This window comes from Anabrus simplex, chromosome 2, assembly GCF_040414725.1.
Source record: "Anabrus simplex isolate iqAnaSimp1 chromosome 2, ASM4041472v1, whole genome shotgun sequence".
NCBI classification, from domain to species: domain Eukaryota; kingdom Metazoa; phylum Arthropoda; class Insecta; order Orthoptera; family Tettigoniidae; genus Anabrus; species Anabrus simplex.
In genome coordinates, this window is record NC_090266.1 from 1124407152 (window position 1) to 1124429572 (window position 22421).

The 22421-nt window shown below is 40.4% G+C and overlaps 1 protein-coding gene across 1 annotated transcript in view; it reads left to right on the top strand.

The window, feature by feature from the left end:
- Mob3 (MOB kinase activator 3) overlaps positions 1 to 22421 on the top strand; it is a 121140-nt gene that overhangs the window by 33967 nt on the left and 64752 nt on the right. The window contains exon 3 of the mRNA XM_067139729.2: positions 10344 to 10571. Coding sequence (XP_066995830.1) covers positions 10344 to 10571 — 228 coding nt within the window. The remainder of the gene's footprint in view (positions 1 to 10343; positions 10572 to 22421) is intronic.

Here is a 22421-nt window from a genome sequence, read left to right on the forward strand (position 1 = left end):
TGATTGATTGCTCCAGCTTAGTGCCTCTTAGTTTTATTTTCATCCCTTCCATACTAACGTAGGGTCATTTTTGTCTCTGAGGTGCTTATTTTAATACCAGACTCTTTACAGCTGTGTTCAGACATATTGAGAGCCTACAAAGCATTCAACTAAACACCTGGACATTGGAGCAGGATGAAATTAGCTTTCATATGGTTTAAGTGATGAAAGGAACAAGCAAATGATTAATGTAATACATACACTGATGAGCAATCGAATTACAGATAGCTGCCGGTTTGGCAAAATGGCACTGTGTTCGGCTCAGTAAATGTGTTAGTACGGCATAGTACATTTACTGCAATGTTGTTAGACCTCGTACTGGCCGTGTGAGTAACAGTTGCCTTCACGATCGGCAAGACACAAGAGATCTCTGTGCATTTGATAGCAGCCAAAGTCGTATAGGCACTGGGCTTTCAGCGGGCCACCATGACAAAAATGATGCATTAGTGATTTGGGGTATACCGCAATGACCAGGGTCGACTGCAACGTGTTGATGACGACAGTCACTGTTGGCTAATTCGGATGGTGAGGGGTGATAGATGGGCCTAGAGTGCAGCAGATTACTAGCAAATTACTAGCTGGACATCAATGAAGAGCAAACAGCCATGCCATCCAGAACTGTCTCCTCGCAATAAGGGGTACCTCTGCTCACCACACATCAGAGGCACAATGACTAACATGCGCAAAGGAACACTGCCTTTGAACTTAAAGTATGGAAATAAGTCGCCTTTTCAAATGAGTCAAGGGAGCATCACCCAGCACATAAGGCAAAGGGTTCCTCTTGCCAGTAGGTTACAGCTGAACCAGTGGTGATGGTATCCGTGGATAAGGACTGTTTATGTGGGATAAAATTGGACCGTGGTTTATCTGCAAACATCCCTCACCAGCGAATGTTACAGGAACCTGCTGTCTGATCATGTCCACCCATTTGTTCTCCTCCAGTACCCTCCAGGAAACCTTTTCCTATAGCAAGACAAAGCACTGGCACATCGCTCCCGAATTGTGGCAGATTGGTTCACTGAACACTCCACAGTCATGAGGATGCCAGCCTAGTCCCGAAGATCACCTGACCTCAAATCCTGAGATGCTATCAGGAGGGATCTACTTGTCCTGGACCTGGTTTGATCTATGCATTATAGGAGGTTGCGTTGAGGTCATGGATCAGTATGGCTTCTTAATATCTTCGATACATTGTGGTATCCATGTCACACCACTTCACTGCCATCATCAGGGTGAAAGGGGGCACTACACTCTACTTGCCTGGTATCTCTTATTCAGTTGCTCACCAGTGTAGAAAGATAAGAACTTGTGGGTGTTGAACCCTTTTCGGAAATTTTCCCTTTTAGATGGTGATGTTACACTAACCCCTTTCCCCAGGTGATGCTCTCACAGCTTATGGTTGTTGATCCTTCATTGTATAATTTGCTAGGGTTGTGTGCCATTTACGTGGACCTTAAGACTGCACTTCCTCTGCAAACATTAACCCTTTCCCACGGAATATCTTTGACTCACTGTCGGGCGAAACCTAGGGTAATAATTTGCTTGAAAGGTATAGTTGTGGAGTACCTTCACTAAATAATTTATTCTGTAAAAACCACTTAAGATATCAGTTTCAAATTTTGTAACAATGTAAAATACACTATAATTATTCTAAAATGATACAATGAGATAACCTAATTACACGCAAAACCCCCCCCCGTTCAGAATGATACATCAGGAAGCATCCAATATTGTGCATAATGTTAAATTGCTTGTTCTTGAAGTCAGTCTAAATTACTGGACATGATGGGGCTCGTATTTTCTTGATAATGCAGAGAACGCAGGAATTCACCCTAAATCTCCCAATTTATTTCATTTTCAGGATCAGTCGGATGAAGATATTTAGATAGCAAATCGTGCTTCCTCTCGGACATACAAACTATAAACAATTTTTGACTGAATGGGATTGGAAGATAAATTGACATTAGTTGGAATAGGCTATTATGTAATTAAGTAGAGGCTCAAAGTCCGAAACAGAATTAACTGAAGAATTAAAACTGATAATTATGTTTTTACAAGTAGGCCTAATATTTTAAACGGAGACGGTACCTGAATGAACATTTCCTGTTCTGAGCCATATTTCGATTTCTCTCAGATTCATATCCTGTCCCAAATGCTTCCCATACCATTTTTATTATCATACCTACAACTTCAAACTCACTACCATTGCATTTGTCAACATATTGATCTAATTTGTAACAAATATCCTCCGCATTCAACTCGTTATGAGCAGCCATGTTGCTGCAATGTGTTTACATTCAGTCAGCTGTCTGTTCTATCTAAGAAAACGTATAAAAGAACACTTTATTATAGGTTTCCGTGCATGCCAGTGGTATCTAGGAAGCGCAGGGAATTCACTGGTTCCAAAAAGTTATATGTTTATCAGACAGATGGCAGAGGAAGTCGGTTTGAAAGTCGAGTACGCTTTACTACGCAACCCGCGGGAGACAATGTGCGACTCCAGTACGCTTTACTACGCAATCCGCGGGAAAGAGTTAATAAATGGTAGTGCCAGAGAACCAAGAGAACCAATTGTAATGGTGAGAGGCTGATCAATCTGTGTAAAAATCACAACCTTGTTCTTAAATCTACAGCATTCAGACACCTCCCCAGAAAAGCCAAGACCTGGAGATGTCCCAATCCCTTGCTAGGAGAGTACCAGTTAGATCACGTTGCCATCAGTAGAAGGAATAGCAAGGAAATAATGAACGTCAAGGTATTGAGAGGTGCCAATATTGATTCAGACCACAACCTATCTTTGGTCAAAGCAAATTTCATTCCACTCACGAAGTACAGAGGTAACAATTACACCAGGTCCAGAATCCCAAAATTTAATTCAGCCCAGCTGAAAGAGAACAACAACTTTACTAAGGTACTAAGCAATAATCAGAATAAAACAGATTGGCCTAACCTACAGAAGGCACTGATAGATGCAGCAACAGAAACCATCCTAGCAACCAGAAGGAGTAAACACCCATGGTGGACACCAACATGTGATAAGGCAATAGAGGAGAGAAGACAGGCATGGGTGAAATGGAACTGCAACAAAAACACGGAAAATCATACAGCCTTCCTAACAGTTAGAAAGAACACGGCCAAGACCATTAGAAATGCTAAGAGGCAATATAACGACGACATCATAGATCAGGCAGAGAAAGACTTTCAAAGGAACAACACCAGTAACTTGTACAAAACTCTAAAATCTCAGACAAACGCTTACTCAGCCCCTACACTCCACCTTCGAGGACCAGGCGGAGAACTGAAAATGAACAATGAAGATTGTACTACAGCCCTTGCAAAATATTTTGATGGCCTCCTCAATGCAGAAGAACCGCAGGAAAAACTACATTTTGAACCTAAGAATGTTATTAACCCTGACTCCCTTCCTCCTACCAAAGAAGAAATCAAATAGATCATCTCTGAACTGAAATCTAACAGAGCAGCAGGTGAAGATGGCATCATTGCAGAATTATGGAAACATGCAGATGAAGAGTCAATTGACAGTATCCATAGCATCATAACTGACATCTGGACAACAGAAACACTACCAAGAGATTGGACTTCAGCTATCATCCACCCGCTGCACAAGAAAGGAGACAAGTTAGACCCTAACAACTATAGAGGGGTCTCTCTCCTATCAGTGACGTACAAAATCTTCTCCAAAGCATTGCTTAAAAGAGTGGAGGCACAAGTAGATTCCTGCATAGGAGAGTACCAAGCTGGATTTAGGAAGTCAAGATCATGCACAGAGCAGATTCTGAACCTCAAAACTATCTTTACCTACAAAAACCTCAGCACCTCACCCTATGTAGTAATTTTCGTTGACTTCCAGAAGGCTTACGACTCGGTAGACAGACAGTCCCTCTTTGAGACGTTGACTGAAATGGGACTGGATAAGAAGACTTTGAATCTTGTGAAGGCTACTCTAACGAACACCATGTCCAAAGTCAAATTCAGAGGGGTATTATCAAAAAGCTTCGAGATCAAAACAGGTGTTAGACAGGGAGATGGTTTGTCCCCAATCCTGTTTAACTGTCTGCTGGAGAAGGTCATTGGGGAATGGACGAACACACTTAGCTGACAACTCTGGATTAAAAATCGGCTACAAAAAAGGCAAGTTAACAATTACTTTCTTAGCCTTCGCAGATGACCTCACACTCTTAGCTTCAAGTATGGAAGAAGCTACGTACCAGCTATCCTCCCTAGAACGCATAGCAGCTAAAGCAGGGCTAAAGATCACTGTCACTAAAACAGAATTTCTGACCAACATCAGAGAAGCACCCAACTTCATTTCTTTGGGGGACAAAATAATACACAAGGCCAACTCATTCAAATATCTTGGAGAGTGGATAACCCCAAATGTTAATGAGGATCTTGCAATGAAGAGTAGATGCACTAAATTAGAAAGAGCTTATCATCTTTGTAAGAACATATACAAGTCTAAATCCCTCTCCTTGAATCTTAAACTTAGACACTACAACACCGTAGTAAGACCATCTGTACTGTACACTTCAGAATGCCTAAACATGACCCGGAAAGGACAACTCAGAAAACTAGAACTGAAAGAGCGAAAGATCCTCAGAAGGATTATGGGTCCCATTAAAGAAGGAGATGGCTACAGAATCAGGCACAACAAGGAACTGTACAGTAAAATAGAGAGCATTACAACAGCTATGAGGAAGAGAAGACTAATCTTCTATGGTCACGTAGTCAGGATGGACAGCCAGAGACTCACTTTAAGAATCTTCAATACTGTATCTAGAGGGAAAGCAACAAATGCCAAATGGACGAATTTAGTGCGGAAGGACCTACAATACCTAAACATTGATCACATTGACATTTACAACCGAGATAAATTCAGAAAGTTAGTCAAGACATCTGACTCTCTCCAGTCACTAACAACTAAATCACTGCGTCCGGGAGTAGGAGTGAAATGGACTCAAGAAAGAAAAGACATCCATAGCGCTAGAATGAAGGAATACTGGGCTAAGAGGAAGAAAAGAGCTCACCAGAGTTAAGAACCACGTGGTCCATCGTAGGCCTAAATGAAGAAGAAGAAGAAACGGTAGTGCCGATCAGATTAAATCACATAGACCTTTCTGATCTACAGTTGTGTTGGTGTTTTTTTTTTCTACAGTCATTCAGTGTATGAATTGCAGTACAGAATTGCTCTCTTTCATTTACATCTTACCCTGGGTATGTTTTCTGGTTTAATATTTAACCCATATTTTTTGTAATAACGGTTGAGTCCGCTGTGTCTGACTTTTCTGTTGTTTGGCATCTCAGTGAACATCAGTGGTGTGATGGTCGATTCTCCTTTGCCGTATTCCAAGTCTTTAAAGTACTTCCTGTGTCATCACAGCAAGACTCTTGCAAAAACATGTATGCCACAGATATTTACACAATGTCTCATACTGTCGTACGGTTATGTAAAAAGTACGTGCCAATTATAAGCTTTTGATTGGATATGAAATTAATGCTAAAAGCGATGGCATACTGATAGAAAATATATGCGAGTTTGTGAAGTGGAAAATAGTGTTACACCAAGTATGCTTTCTGATAATCTCCGAGGCAGAAGTCACCATGGTGTAATGGACTAAGTACGGAGATGGTACCACATCTGTATTTGGGTGGTGGGTTCGAAACTCACTGTGACCGAATAATTTTATTCATATCATGAGCTTCAAGGATTAAACACAAGGCCAATCTTGCAGCATTCAACAAATAGTATGCAGTGTTTGCAAAGAAATAAAGACATCCAACATCGGACCCTCCTGACGTGTCACAGGGTGGACGGCGTGGAGTGTAATGTTCTTTGACCTCCCATTGCTTCCTGCCATGTATTATGGCTTAATATTACTCCTGAATGAATGTGATAACCCAGAGCTACTGAACAAGAATTGTTTGCCAATATCAAGTAATGGATTAGGTGTACTTATCACCGTACTGGGTACATTAACATCCACTGACCACACACCACACAGTTGGTGGAATATGAAATTAATGCAAAAAACAAGAGTTTACTGATAGAAAATGTGGGTGAATTAGAGAAGCGAAAGTATATGGACATCCAGTACGCTTTCTATGGAATGCGTGGGAAGTGTTACCATGGTGCCATGGACTAAGCACAGATGTGCTGACACACGTAGCATTGGTAAATGGGTTCGAATTCCACGAGGGCCAAATAGTCTTATTCACATTTTAAGTTTTGAGGATCAAATACAAGACCACTCATGCCACATTCAACCAATAGCATGCAGCATGCATGTTCAGTGTGTACTGGTCTCACACTTGGTGTAGGCTAGCAGTGCTGGTCATTTCTTTGCTATATATTCAACAGATGTGTTCGCATGCTCCTCATGTATGGTGAAGCAAGATGGAATGCACAGGAAGCACAGTGCCTATACCGCAAAAAATTTCCACACAGATGACAACCAGTCGCAAATAGGTTTAGGAGGGTGGAGCGACACTTGCGTATAACTTCGTCACTTTCCCGAACAGTTCCTGTTAGAGAGGCACCAGTTACATCCGGTGGTACTGTTGAGATGGTTTTGGATACTTTTTGGGGGAATTCTCACACGAGTACCTGGGCAGTAGCTTAACAGGCCAACATCAGACAGTCATCTGTTGTATGGATTTTGCACGTCATTTTGTTTCGTCCGTATCAGCCTACAGCTACATCAAGAGCACCACGGGCGAGATTTCAAAACTTGTGTTGATTTCTGTGCGTGGATATGGATGCAAATGGCAAATGATCCCGTGTTTGTACCTCACACGTTATTTTTGGACGAGTCACGATTTCATAATAATGGCTCTGTGAATCATCATAATCATCATAATATTCATTACTGGAGTGTTGAAAATCCCCACTGTGTATGGCAGGCAGCATTTCAGGCACGATGGGGAGGAAATATCTGGTATGGTATACTGGGTGTTCACCTAATGTATCATATTTCTTTGAGGATCATTTGAAAGGAGCCTGGTACCTGCAGTTTCCTCAAGACTTAAGTTACTACCTTTGATGCTAGATGGTGTGCCCCTGGGTGAACGTGTAACCATGTGGTATCAACACAATGGAGCTCCCCCTCACATGTCAGCAGGTGTTCACAACTACCTGAATGCTTCACACCTTGGTTGATGGATAGAAAGGAGAGAACCTGTCACTTGGCCTGTTAGATTGCCCAATTTGACACCACTGGACTTCATCCTGTGGTGCTATGCAAAGGATGTAGTGTGCACTCAGCAGCCGGAAGGTCCTGAAAACCTTCAAGACCTTATTACGGAAGCCTGTGAATCCGTAACATCTACAATGCTACAAGCCCGAATGTCAGTTCAATGGCATGCTGAAACATGCATTACTGCAGAAGGCCATCTATTCGAACAGTTACTGCACTAAGAGGCTGTTACTCAGTCAGGCAGATTCAAACCCTCAACCATTCTGTCCTCGTTCAGCCCTGCTTATAAAATATTCAAATAAGCAGCCCTGATGGCCTATAAAAGTGCCAAAATAAATAAATAAATAAATAAATAAATAAATAAATAAATAAATAAATAAATAACCCATGTCGTGAGGGTATTCAGATACATCGGCTTAGTGGATGATTCACCAAGTGCAAAATACGAATAAAATTATCAGGCCCAAGCAGGATTCGAAGCCACCTACCAACCACAGTTGTATTAGCAGCACCTTACTTCATCTATGATACCATGGCGACTCCAGCCAGCAGTTTACCGGAAAGCATATTAGATGGACAGCTACTTCCGCTTCACAAATGCACACACGTTTTCTGTCAGTATGTCATTGCTTTTAGTGTTTATTTCATACCGTAATGATTGGCATGCACTTTTACATAACCATATGATAGTTTGATGCATTGTGTAAATACCGGTTGCATACATGTTTTTGCAAAGGTGATGGTGCAGTAAGTGGTTAAAGGTGAACGACAAAGGGACATCGACGATCACACCACCAGTGACTTTCGTTAGGATGCCTAACTAAAGAAAGAGTCAGGCGCAGCAGACTCGCCCCTATATGAAAAACCTACAACCTGTTTTCCAGTCAATGACTGGATCAGGGATGGGATGAATGAAGCCCCCAACTTGTGGCAAGGATATAAATTGTGCTGGCTGCCGAGGCCTGTAGCACTCCACTAGGGAAATGATTAATGACTGACAGATGAAGTGAAATGATAGTGGAGAGTGTTGCTGGAATGAAAGATGACAGGGAAAACTTGAGTACTCTGAGAAAAACCTGTCCTACCTCCGCTTTGTCCAGCACAAATCTCACATGCAGTGACTGGGATTTGAACCATGGTATCCAGCGGTGAGAGGCCGGCACACTGCCACCTGACCCATGGAGGCTCTACTCGCCGATATATAACGGAAAACAATATCTGCTTGGTAAAGGTCCATTGAAAGCTCTTCCCAACGCAGATGGAGTTTCCATTCTATTTCACTGTTGTGCTAACTTCGCTATGGATTGTGCTAAATCAAAATACAGGTTAATGTCCCACATGTAACACTTCACTGCTGCCTTCACATGGACTCACATCGTAGGTATCGCAAAATGCTCATTGTTAGGACCTACACTCTGCTCTCTAAGGTGGAGTTATCTTACTTGACAAATAATCTGCAAGAGGCCTCCTGAGGTAGCAGAGCATCTAAATATTCATTTGCATCTGGTCTCTGAAAACCTGAACGATATCTTGGAGTGAGATGCTTTGTAACTCTGGAGTCTTCCACAATCTCTCAATACGGTGTAAGGATAGTATGGTTAAGAAGTGATCCATTGCTTCAATAGTGGTAACTCCCACCATATTCAGAATATTATCACAGCTAAGGAAGTTTTTTGCTGATAGAAGGTTCAAATCCTGGTTGAGAGATTTTATGCTTCACTGTAATGAGTCCTAGCAGACATTATGTTGAAAACAGTGGAATTCCATCAAGAATTGTGAGTGCAATTGGTGAGCTGTACTCTGTTAAGTCCCATTCTAGCTCCATGTGATAGTTTCCTATTTACAACAGTTATAGAAAAGCTGAGAAGCTATGAGTTGGTGAATCCAAAAGTGTGTGTTGCAATGTACAAAGAGTTGATTCACTTCATCTCTAAAGCAGCGTAGTGTAATTGCTTTGGCGATTGATTTTGGAGGACCAAAATTTATAATGTTGTTTGGGAGAATATTTAGAAAAAGAAGGAAAAAAAATGAAATGGCATATGGCTTTTAGTGCCGGGAGTGTCTGAGGACATGTTCGGCTCGCCAGGTGCAGGTCTTTTGATTTGACTCCCGTAGGCGACCTGCGCGTCGTGATGAGGATGAAATGATAATGAAGACAGCACGTAACCCAGCCCTCGTGCCAGAGAAATTAACCAATGATGGTTAAAATTCCCGACCCTGCCGGGAATCGAACCTGGTATCCTCTGAACCGAAGGCCAGTACGCTGACCATTCAGTCAGCGAGTAGAAAAAGGAGATATTAAGTTATGGCCTTCATCTACTAGATTTGGAAAGTTAAACAGTCTCCCTTAAACTGTAAATTCTATAATTGTAGAGGAAGGAGAAATTATAAATTCATAGAAACATCATTTTCTTTTCTTTAATTCACTCTGGTTGGTTGTAGGTTTTGACGGCTATTAAGGTTGGGTGTCCTTTCTCACAGCACTTGATTTTACAAGTAAAAATTCCTCAAGAAATTCCATGGGATTCAGATCTCTGTCGGGGTGGAAACGGCAAATTACTACACATTTATAAAGAACACTGCCCAAAAGTGTGTATAGTTGTGTATTATTATCTGTATTTTCTTTGTGTTTTCTTTTAAAGTTGTTTTTGTTAATTCTGTAAACATATAGTGATATGTTATTTCTATGTATTGTAGAAGTGGTTCTCCATCAAATTTGGGTACCTTGTATTAACCGTATCGAGACTGAAATCTTCATTGTAATTAACACTTGGACTTAAAATCAAACAGACCACACAGAATATGAAATTATCCTAAATCTCCTGTCAGGTAAAGAATTTGATAATGAGGTTCTTTAATTTTTGGGATATCCAATAACTTTCTCTGGTCTCCCTTCATTTTTCTCTTACAGTTGTTGCCTATTTTCTGAGAGTATATTTTATTCATTCTTTCTTTATTGTTTTCATTTATTCAATGCTTAGAACTGCTTCTTTGGATAAATGTGTTAAATATTGAAACAAAAATGGGTATAGTTGTTGAGAATATGTCAAGGTAATTTACTTATTGCAAAATATTCTGTTTCCTTTCTAGTGGTGGACTTCTTCAATCGTATAAACTTAATTTATGGAACAGTATCAGAGTATTGTACAAAAGTTTCATGCCCGACAATGTCAGGGGGACCAAAGTTTGAATACCTTTGGGCAGATGGGGGAAAGTACAAGAAACCAACCCCATTACCTGCACCTCAGTATATTGCTCTGTTAATGGACTGGATTGAATCTCAAATCAACAATGAGACACTGTTTCCTGTTTCAACAGGTAAGTTGATGCATGGATATTTCTATGGATGTCAGATGTTTGACAGGTAGATGGAGCCCCATCTCTTCGTTGATAATGCTCTTAGCAGTGAGAAACAAGAGAATTGTTTATAAGACCTCAATGATTTTTAGAGTTGTTTTGCATGTTTTAATATAATGTACAATTTGTAGAGGAAGACGGACTGTTTCTTGACTGTGGAGTCCGACATGGGATATTGTATGTTTATAACGATATTTAGCTGTTTGTCAGCTGTTTTATGGCAGTACTTCTATTTTTTGAGAGTTCTTGTTATCAGCTTGTTTATATGGATTGTGCTAGGCTGATTGGCTCAGAGGATGGAGCCCTGGCTGTCTGAGCCAAAGTTGGCAGGTTTCATATTGGCTCATGTGTGCTAGTCTTGTATCAGTAGGTTTATCAGGAAGTAAAAGAACCCCTGCAGGAAAATATTCTGGCACCTTGGCCCATGCAAAAACCATAGAAGTAGTTGATGTGAAGTAAACTCATAAACACTGTTTATTTTTATCATATGACACACTTTTATTTTTAAGTGGTTTAGGTTTGTATTCTGTTAATATATTCTGTAGTTATTACTGATAAACAATTGCAATATAAGATGTTTTTCTTCATTATAGTCTTTATTTTCAAATCTGACAGCAAAGAAATTAATATACAATTGTGGTAGTAAATGGTTGCAGAAAATGATTGAAAAGATTTAGCATGTTATACATTCGTGGTTGCCGTGCTTGAAGGAAACAGGAAACAGGAGGTCTTGTAGCAGTGATCACAACATCAGCAGTCTCATAAAAACTATGAGGTTGCTTCTTCTTCTGCTTCTTTTCCCACTCCCTTTAGTGGTCACTGGTGCAAACTACTTTGAACATGTGCACTTGTTGCTGTTTCAGATCAGTAAGCCTTACTCCAAAACTGTAAGCTTGTTTGCTTCAGGGAAAAAGCAAAAAGGAAAGTTAACTTGAAAGCAATATAAGCTTAACTTACAAAACATAGATCCCTCCCAGAGACATGTTAGGTCTTTGGACAAGAAGGTGAACTGTAGCCTCCAGGAGAAGAATGCCTAACTAGCTGACACAAGACATCAGACAAAAAAAGGATGACAGAGACGCAGCGTATAAACACTCCAATAAATATCCGACAGCCAAAAATTTTGAAAAATACAAGAAACTTCATAATCCAACAACTCAGGCGATCAGAAACTCAAAAATACGACACGCATGAAATTCTGAAAAGTAACAATTCAACCATGGCATGGAAATCACTGGACGAGCTCAACAGACACCTTACACTCAGTCATCACCACAGACAGATGAACAAACCAAAAAAGAAGCAGTAGAAAGAATTATTTCTAAACAGAGACATATGAGTGATGCATTTCTATTTTCCTACATTACACCACATGACGTTAGGTCCTTAATATCTGAAATAAAATCGGACACAACTGGTTGTGATGGAATAAACTTGCTGCAGATAAAAAGACTTACAGAAATTGTTGTCCCCACAATCACACACATTGTAAACACTTCTCTCATGGCTGGGATTTTTCCTTCAGAATGGAAGTGTGCCATAATACGACCTTTAGAAAAACGAGAACCCAAGTTACCCAGAAGACATTCGATCAATTTGTATATTACCCTGCCTAGGTAAAATACTCATAAAATCGTACACAAACAATTCTCTATTTGTCTTCAAAAACACAACCTACTGGACTGATATTAATCAGGATTCCGACCTAAATACAGCACCACCACAGCATTACTGAAAGTTACCAATGACATTCAATTAGAAATGGACAAAGGACGAATGACAGTTCTCATACTATTAGACTTAAGTAAAAGCATTTGACTGTGTAGACAGAGACATACTACTGGCAAAATTCAAAGCTATCAATTTTTCCCCTCCACCTTTATCTTGACTGCAGTCATATCTCATAGGACGTTAACAGTGTGTATCAGTAGGCACTAATACCTAAAACTGGGATCAAATAGAAGCAGGTGTAATTCAAGACAGAGTCCTGGCACCACTCCTCTTCTCCATGTACCTAAATGACTTACCAGAAGATCTAAAAATCTGTGAATACCACTTATATGCAGATGATATACCATTATACATACACGCAGACCCAAACGACATTCATCTGGCCATAAATAATGTAAACAGAGACCTAAACAGAATTCGAGACTGGACTGTTAATAATTCCTTAAAGTTAACCCAAGAAAGTCACAAGCCATCGTAGTAGGATCCAAAAATAACCACTATAAACTGGAGAGAAAAACATTCCTCCAATCATTTTCCAGGGAACAGAAATCGGTCTGAAAGATTCCGTGAAGGAGCTTGGCTTAATCATTGACAAAAATCTAACTTTGTCTGAACATGCATCAAAAATCTGCCAGTGAACTTTCTACACACTACACTCATTTAAAAGGCTAAGAGATCTTCTCCCACTTAAAATAAAGAAATTACTTATTCAAAGTTTAATTCTACTGATTTTCGACTACGGAGACGTGATATACAAAAGTTTAAACGGCACATTCGGTACCAAATTACAGCCCGCATCCAACGGATGTATCTGTTTTATCTTCAGTAAACCGAGACATTGCCATATCTCCTCATACCTCAATCAGTTATCTTGACTATATTTAAAGGAGAGACAAAAATCTGCATTCTGTGTCAGTTTTTCATACTGTAATACGGAGCGAAACACCGGTTTACTTGAGAGATGACCTTCAGTACCTATCAGCCAGAAATAATCACCAAACAAGGTCATTAATTAACTCCCTTGCCAAGTTTCCCTACCCATCACACTACTAGTTACAGTGATTCATTCATCCCTGCTACTACCCACTTGTGGAATTCCCTGCTGGCTGAAATTAGACACATTCCTAGTACTCAGCTGTTCATAAGAAGGTGTTGCAAATAATAATTACATATAAGAGTATAATCTATAGCACATATCTAAGATAATTTCATTTCTTCATGTAAATAATAACCGTAGGAACTAGATGATTAGCTTATATTAACTTACGTTACACAATTTTAGTATGTTGTAAAATTTAACTTAAATTAAACAGTGTATTATGGTTGGGCATAATAGCAGGCTCTATAGCCTGAGCCACGCCATAGAAAACAAGACGATGATAAAAAATCCTCCTAAAATTAGGAAATATTGTATAAGGTGTCTAATGATGCCATTAGGATTGTCAGCCTCAGTTAGTTCTGCAGACTTACTGAGGATACTGGTACTCATTTTAAGGAAGTTCTACTTTACCACCTGTTTTGCTGACTCCTTATTCCACCTTGTAAGGTATGGAGGAGCATGATAGCCTTGCTGATACCCTTGTTGCTAGCCTCACACCAAGGCAACCTCAGTTTGAATAGTGGCCAGTGCATGTAGTATTTTTAAAATGAAAAGGCTCTCTTTATTTTGCAACTTGGTTTACGTAGCACCGACACAGATAGGTCTTATGGCGACGATGAGGTAGGAAAGGGCTAGGAATGGGAAGAAAGCAGCCGTGGCCTTAATTAAGGTACAGCACCAGCATTTACCTGGTGTGAAAATTGGAAACCATGGAAAACCATCTTCAGGGCTGCCAACAGTGGGGTTCGACCCCACTCTCTCCCAGATGCAAGCTCACAGCTGCGTGCCCCTAATCACATGGCCAACCTGCCCTGTAAAAGGCTTATGTGTGGTTTTTTGGATTCCCTGTTAGTGGCCAAAGATTGTGCTGTTGAGTTTACGAGATGATGACAGTACATACCACATGACTGAAAATGAAATGAAAATCCACACCCTGTTTCCAGTCATTCGACTGGGTCAAGAATGGAATGAATGAAGCCCCCATCTAGTGGCGAGGATAAGAATTGTGCCGGCTGCCGAAGCCTGTCACACTCCTCTGGGGCAAGGATAAATGACTGACAGATGAAATGAAATCTTCATGGAGTGTGTTGCTGGAATGAAGGATGACAGGGAAAACAGGAGTACTCGGAGGAAAACCTGTCCTGCCTCTGCTTTGTCCAGCACAAATCTCACATGGAGTGACCGGGATTTGAACCATGGGACCCAGCGGCGAGAGGCCGGCGCGCTGCTGCCTGAGCCACGGAGGCTCTCCACCACGTAACTGGTGAAGTTATTGTTTACCGAATTACATGTAGTCAGGTTCTACTTTTTGCCACTCTTTGGGAATTGCCTACAAGGTACGGTAACGACTTCCCATCACCATCTGCTCTTAGGAATTCGTAACATATACAGGAACAATTTTGCAGCAGTGAAGTTGATCTCACCGCAGTAGCCAACTTACAGGCTTGATGAGCATCATTCACTTACTTATGTCAAAATGGGCTACAAACTTGTCATTGCCAGACTGAGTGGCTCGGATGGTTGAGGCGCTGCCCTTCTGACCCCAACTTGGCAGGTTCGATCCCGGCTCAGTCCAGTGGTATTTGAAAGTGCTCAAATACGCCAGCCTCATGTCTGTAGATTTACTGGCACGTAAAAGAACTCCTGCTGGACAGAATTCTGGCTCCTTGACATCTCCGAAAACTGTCAAAAAACTGTCGAAACTAGTTAGTGGGATCTAAAAACAATAACATTATTATTAAACTCGTCATTACTGAAGCACACTTGGATATCTCAGAATTTACCTTTACATACGGAAACACAAATCGTTGGTGTTAGCTGGAATACCAATTTGGACACATTTTCTATTTTGACTGTTGATATCTTCAAGAAGGCATCACATCATCCCGCTATGAAACATTATGTCTTACAGGTCACATCCAAACTCTACAGTCCTTTAGGACTAATTTCACTGGTTACAATAATAGGAAGATTGTTGTTCCAGAAAACATGGTCTAGAGGCATTGTATGGTACGAGGCATTACTTCGGACATACGTGTGACGTGGTCATCGTAGTATTCTAATCTTCAACGCATGCTACAGTTCACACACAACGATGGATATATACACACCCTCAATGAAGGCTTGGATAACTGTGCTCCCCACATGTTCTGCTTATCGTCAGAATGGACTTGTGGTGCTGCTATATATCTCTGTTCCCGAACTAACAACACTATCACCATCCAACTATTATGCAGCAAGGCAAGATTAGCCCCTATAAGAAAGAATCACACTTCCATGCCTATAACTGCTTGCAGCCTTAGTTGGTGTGAAACTTCTGCACTACTTATGTGAACTACGTATTGTGACGTAACAAAGGCAGTAATGTGGACTGAATCATCTGTCATACCAGGTTGGATACACAGTGATCCAAACCATCGGGAAACCTTTATATGCAGTCATGTTGCAGAGATAGAGTATACTTCTCTATCCCAGTATGTCTTCACATACAAGATCTGAGTACAGGAGAAACATGGTAGCGTGGTCCTACTTGGCTTCGAGATTTCCTGCAAAGTTGGTTATCTTTACTAAAAACTGACCTATTATTACTCACAGAGTCTAAGAAATCTGGACCAACACTAGTGGTTACTATGGAGGAGTCGCTCTTCTCTGTATCCAAATTTAGTTCTTGCAAAAAGTTCCCCTGCACTATGGGTTCAGCCCTTTGTGTTGTGAGCAATCTTTGATTCAAAGATTTATTGGTGAATTGACAGGGCTGGAATTGGAAACCACCTGAAACTGTTTAACCCTTTTGCTCCCCATTTTATTTAGGAACAGGATGATCACAGGAACACCATTATTTTGCAAGTGATTCTTAACTCCAGTAGAGTTTTATTGTAGAGGAATACAAACAAGTACCTTCCATGTCAAAAGCAACACCACATCTGTGGCATTCAACCGATGACTCTTTGCGAAGGTCATGTGCTGTGCAGACCCTGCAATGCCTTGAAGGAACTGATTTCTTCTGGATTGATGCAAATTTGGAGGGAAAATGACCCCATTGTTGACCCTGCAACCTCAATGGTGTGTTCCCCTGGCTGCGACGGCCCCTGCTTGGGTAAGCAGGCAGATGAACAGTCTCTCGAATTTGTTCAGCTGAACTTAGATGAAATGATGTGAAGCCCCTTTGCTTCTTTCCAGGATTCAAGATCTGCCAGATAATGAAACTGTTCAGTAGAGCCATATCCAACATGTAAAAATAGATCTTTTTTTATCCTTTCACATATTTTTTCATGAGAGGATCGGATGCCAAACATTGGTCGTGAATGTCGACCCTGCTCCTTGACATTTTCTCCTTTCCGGTTTTTGATATCATGATTACAAAATCTGGTCGACTATGTTGAGTTGATAACATATGAACAGCTTTCTTGTCCATCCATTTTATTGCTAAAATTCCATGGGATGAGGTGAACGTAGGTTCTCCTTTTTTGAGACTGAAGTCCTTGAACACCTTTGGCATATTTTTTCTGTTTGGTCTAACTGTACCTACAGCATGCATATGATTATTCAAAGAGTTCTGAATAATTCAGGTGAACTATACCAGTTGTTCATCAAAATTGTTCTCCATTCACCCAGAAGCTCATGGCACAACTCAAGCACAACCTTTTCACTTGCCAGGTGACCACTTCCAATACCAGGCGAAACATTACCCTGTGTATCTTTTCCTGTGTAAATTTTAAAATTCCAACAATAACCATTTTGTGAAGAACAAACTTCATAAGATAGCCTTCCTTTGAATTTCATTAGGGATTCATCAATGCTAATAGCCTCCCAGGAATATAAACAGATTTAAACCTGTATAATAACAAATCATATACAGGCCTTATCTCCTTCAGCTTATCATCGTAAAAGTGTAGGAACTTGTTCACTGAAATAAAACATTTGAATGACATTACTGCTGAAAATATAGGGGTTTCTATCACCTTTCACTTGGACCAATTGTCAGTTATTGCGGGTTCTTAGCAAGGAATTCACAAGCATAAGCATTTGTCTCATTGGTAACATGATCCCAAAACTGGGGTGGTAGGAATTCGTTTGTAACCTGTAATTCACCAGGATTTTCACCAAGACATCTTTTGAGAACAGAATTCATGTTGCAGAGAGCATTGTTATACACATTATCAGGAGGCTGATTGTTGGAATGAGTCCAAATCCACTGGCTATTTGAATTAGGCCTACCTGCTATGGTTGCCGTGGAAGGTGCAAGTCCGTTACCAGTAGGTTTTTGTGTATGTGCACTGGAATCTTCATCAGAATCATTGCTGGAACTTTCTGATTCACTAAAATCACTTGCTTCACTTTCAGAAGCTACAAGATCACTTTCATCTTCAGTTTGGTCAAGCCAGAATCGAATATCTGCTTCTCCATTCACCATGGCCATGTTTGTTTACAGGATTGTCAAAACATTACATATTTCATTTGGTTTTACCAAGCTATCCATGGAATAAAAGACTACAAAAAGCTCAAGTTAGAAATCTTCTATTTATCGATAGCAACAAGAAACTACTACAGTAAGTCTCGATAGCATAGTACCGAATTGACAATACCCTGGAACAACACAGGCGTGAGGACAGGCACAGCTGTTAAAGTGCTTAACTGTTCTTGAACAGATGGACGGACACATCCGTTAAAGTGCCCAGAGGGAGAGCTTCACATCAGAATATGAAGCTTTATGTAATAATACACTGCTCTAAAAATTGTAGGAAATTGCATCCTTCCAGCTGTTTCTTCAAAACAGCCTTATCCTTCTTCAATCAGTCATCAGTGATCTGCATTTAGGGCTATCACCCAGGTGGCAGAATCCCTATCATTTGTTTACCTAACTTTTTTTAAATGTTTTCGGAGAACTTGGAAATTTATTGAACATTCCCCTTGATAATTTATTCCAGTCCCTTACTCCTCGTCCTATAAATGAATATTTGCGCCAGTTTGTCCTCTTGAATTCCAACTTTATCTTCATATTATTATCTTTCCTACTTTTAAAAGCTTCGCTCAAGCTTATTCATCTACTGATGTCATTCCATGCAAACTCTCCACTGTCAGTTCGAAACATGCCACACAACTAGTAACTAAGTTAACCTTTTCACTGCCAAGTTTTGATGCAGCCGAACCCTCTGGGCCGGTTTTTTCTTTTTTTAAGGAAGAAGCTCTTTTACAGATAAGTTGTTACTGATACTATTAATGAAATGCCCCGCAGCCCAATACGGGGTCGGGAATTAAGTGAGATTATATTTTACACCATATTTTTACTGCTGGATGTCCTTCCTGATGCAAACCTCATTTGAGAAGATAATGAATATGAAATGAATGATGGTGAATGAAACTGGGTAAGGAAGTGAAAGGAATCAGCTGTGGCTTGTGAACAGGAACTGTTCTGGCATTTGCTTGGGAGTGCAAAAGGAAAAAAAAAATAAAAATCTCAGGACAGCTCAAGGTGGTGTTCGAACCCACTCGCTTGCCAAATGCAGAGCTTGACTCCATAGCCGTAGCATGTTAACAGGCATGGCTACTATGCTCAGTTATATTATTATTGAAATATAATATAAAATTTTTGATCCAAGAACTGATATCAAAATCATTAACATTTCGGGAAAAAAGAATTCGCTTGAGGAGGGGGTGACAATTCCACATGAGATGCATCATTACTACTTTTTCTTGCACTTTCCTGTAGTTCAGTATCACTCCCTATATATTCTCCATCTTCATTTTCAAAATATAGCTCTCCAGAATCACTATTTATGAGGAAACATTCAATTTCTTCGTCAACAAGGGATGAATGTATACTTAAAGACGCCATAATAGCTACACATTAGCGGGAAGGATATTCCATTGCATCAAAGCTGATATAACATCAGATCACTTCCAAAACACGCGAAATGGAGTGGTATATCTGCCATACAGAACTTCTTTGAGCATTTCCACGGACACTATATCCCTCTCATATATGAGATCGGTGAAGTCACACTGCACCAAAACGTATATATTCGGGTTTGGCGAACGGGACACGGCGTTTAATAACGTATGTATACGGGTTTGGTATTGAATGAGTTAAAAGGGGGGGATGTTCCACCTGATCAGTACACAATAACTTCTTAACATAAAGATTGTGTATTGATCAAGTGGAACCATCCCCCTTTATAACTTTTTAACACAGAGATTGTGTATTGATCAGGCAGAACATGCCCCTTTTTAACTTTTTAATACAAAGATTGTGTACTGATCAAGTGGAACATCACCTTTTTAACTTAATTACTATATTAATTAAGATATCATCAATATGGACAATCATGAAATTTATATTGTATGACATACCACATAGTCGAGCATCTCATCTTCTTACTCCCAAATCTTCCCGGCTCAAAGTTTGCAATATTTTTGTAACACAACTCCTTTGTTGGAAATCACCCAGAACAGTGTCTACCATTCAAACTTTCAAGCAACACTTCAGGACAAGAGATTGAAGCACCATCACCTGTCAATTACATATAATGCTCCATACCCTTTTCTTTCACAGGATTAGATTTTGCTGTAGCCGTATCTTATGATGAGTGCAGCAGACTATCAAGAAAATTTTGAGTTCATGTCTACTTTGCAAACTGTCAAGCAACACTCGAAGATAAGAGATTGAAGCTCCATTAGCTGCGGATCACACGTAATGCTCCCTACCATTCTCTGTTGCAGGATTAGATTTCACTGGCCCATTGTATATACAAAAGTATGACACTTATCAGCAAAGCCTATTTGCTACTGCTTACACGTGCCACTACCGGAGCTGTGCACTTGGAGCTTTCTTCAGAGATATCTGATGGACAAATTCCTAATGGCCTTCCAAAGATTCATCAGTCATATGGGCCCACCTCACACTATTTACTTTGATAATGCTGCTACATTCCTCGTAGCCCACATAGAACTCTGAGAGCCAGGCTGAGGCATGGCTTTTTGAGCTCAAGTTGGCAGGTTTGATCCTGGCTCAGTCCGGTGTTAATTGAAGGTGCTTAGATACGTCAGCTCTGTGTTGGTAGATGTACTGGCACCTAAAAGAACTGCGGGACAATATTCCAACACCTCTGCATCTCCAAAACTGTAAAAGTAGTTAGCGGGACGTTAAAACAATAGCATTATTATTAGAATGCTGAGAACTTCATTCACTTTTCCAGCATACTGAGGCCACATGGTACTTCGCTAACAATGGCATTCGCTGGAAATTTATTGCTTCACGGGCAACTTGGTGGGCAGGAGGGTGGGAACAAATGATCAGCACTACAAAACATTGCATATGAAATGTTTGAGGATGCAGACAAGTGTATGAAGAGACCCTGAACACTATCCTAGTTACCACTGATGCTACCATAAATTTCCATCCCCTTCTCCAGGAGGAAGTAGCTTCCACACTTACCCCAGCTTCCTTCCTTCGAGGACAAAAATTGACTACTATTTTTTGCTGTTTGTTTTACGTCGCACCGACACAGATAGGCCTTACGGCGACGATGGGATAGGAAAGGCCTAGGAATAGGAGGGAAGCAGCCGTGGCCTTAATTAAGGTACAGCCCCAGCATTTGCCTGGTGTAAAACTGGGAAACCACGGAAAACCATCTTCAGGGCTGCCGACAGTGGGGTTCGAACCCACTATCTCCCGAATTCTGGATACTGGCCGCACTTACGCGACTGCAGCTATCGAGCTCGGTGACTACTATTCCCACAGGTGCTGAACCACTCATCAGTAAGAACTTGAAAAGGGAATGTAGACTCCAACAACAAGCTGCAGAATACTTCTAGAAATGATGGACCAAAGAATACTTATTCTTGGCCAGGTTGGGAATTTTAACCTTCATTAGCTAATTCATCTGGCTTGGAGAGAGAGAGGGAGATTATTTTCAAGGGTTCGGTTCCCATCTGGGTCAGGGATTTTTAACTTCCATTGGCTAATTCCTCCTGATCGGGGGCTGGATGTTTGTGCCGTCTCCAACATTAGAATTAGTCTTAGGTAGGCCCCATCCTCACAGATGCGCAGGTTGCCTATACAGCATCAGCTCGAAAGACTCTGCATCAGGGCTCTACAGAGATCACACACACTATTTTTGTTTTTCTTTTCCTTTTTTTCATTAGAATTCATCATAGGTTGATAGGTTTGGGCCCTCATCCTCATGGACGTGCAGGCCAAGTTGCGCCAGGCCTGTATGTTGAATTTGGTAGATTACTTGTATAATGCTTTGATGTGATTTGAACCCAACACTTTCATAAATCTTATTGGGTAATTATCACTGGTGAAACATGCGTAGTCTGGGAATTAGTGATAGATAAGGTACCATTAAGAGAGGTAATTGTCTAATTGATCTTCAATATTTATGTTATGTATAGGAAACAGATGAAGAGCAGCAATTTACCAAAGTATGCGTGCGTAGGGTACACATAAATGAAACACATGATTCTGTGATATTCTATCCTCCACTGGAGAAGGTTGCAGCTGGAAATTTGGACTTGTGTTTCTTTTATGAGTACTCTTTCACCATGCTTTTGTGATAAGTCTCTAGTCTTCATCTGTTTTGTCTGTTTTGTATACATATATATTTCACTCTTGTTCGTTTTCTTACTGAGCATTCTAAATGTGCATAATTATTAATCTCTACAGTACAAAAAATAATTGTTTTTGTGTTTTCTGATAACCCACAGGCGTTCTTACAATTCGATCCCAGTGATGCAGCTGTTGTATGAAACTTCAATTTTATGGCATTCCCTAACAGATCATTTCGAATATACAATGCATTGTTCCTCCAAACGTTTTTAAGACTCCTCCCGTCTTACTAATAAACAGTGTATAACTTTTATGCAAGGTTTATACACCGTTTATGTGATATTCGTTACTAATAAACCGTGTATAAGCTTCCTGTGTATACATCTGTTACAGTTATTCATTGAATTGCTTATACAGACCAGGACCCTTG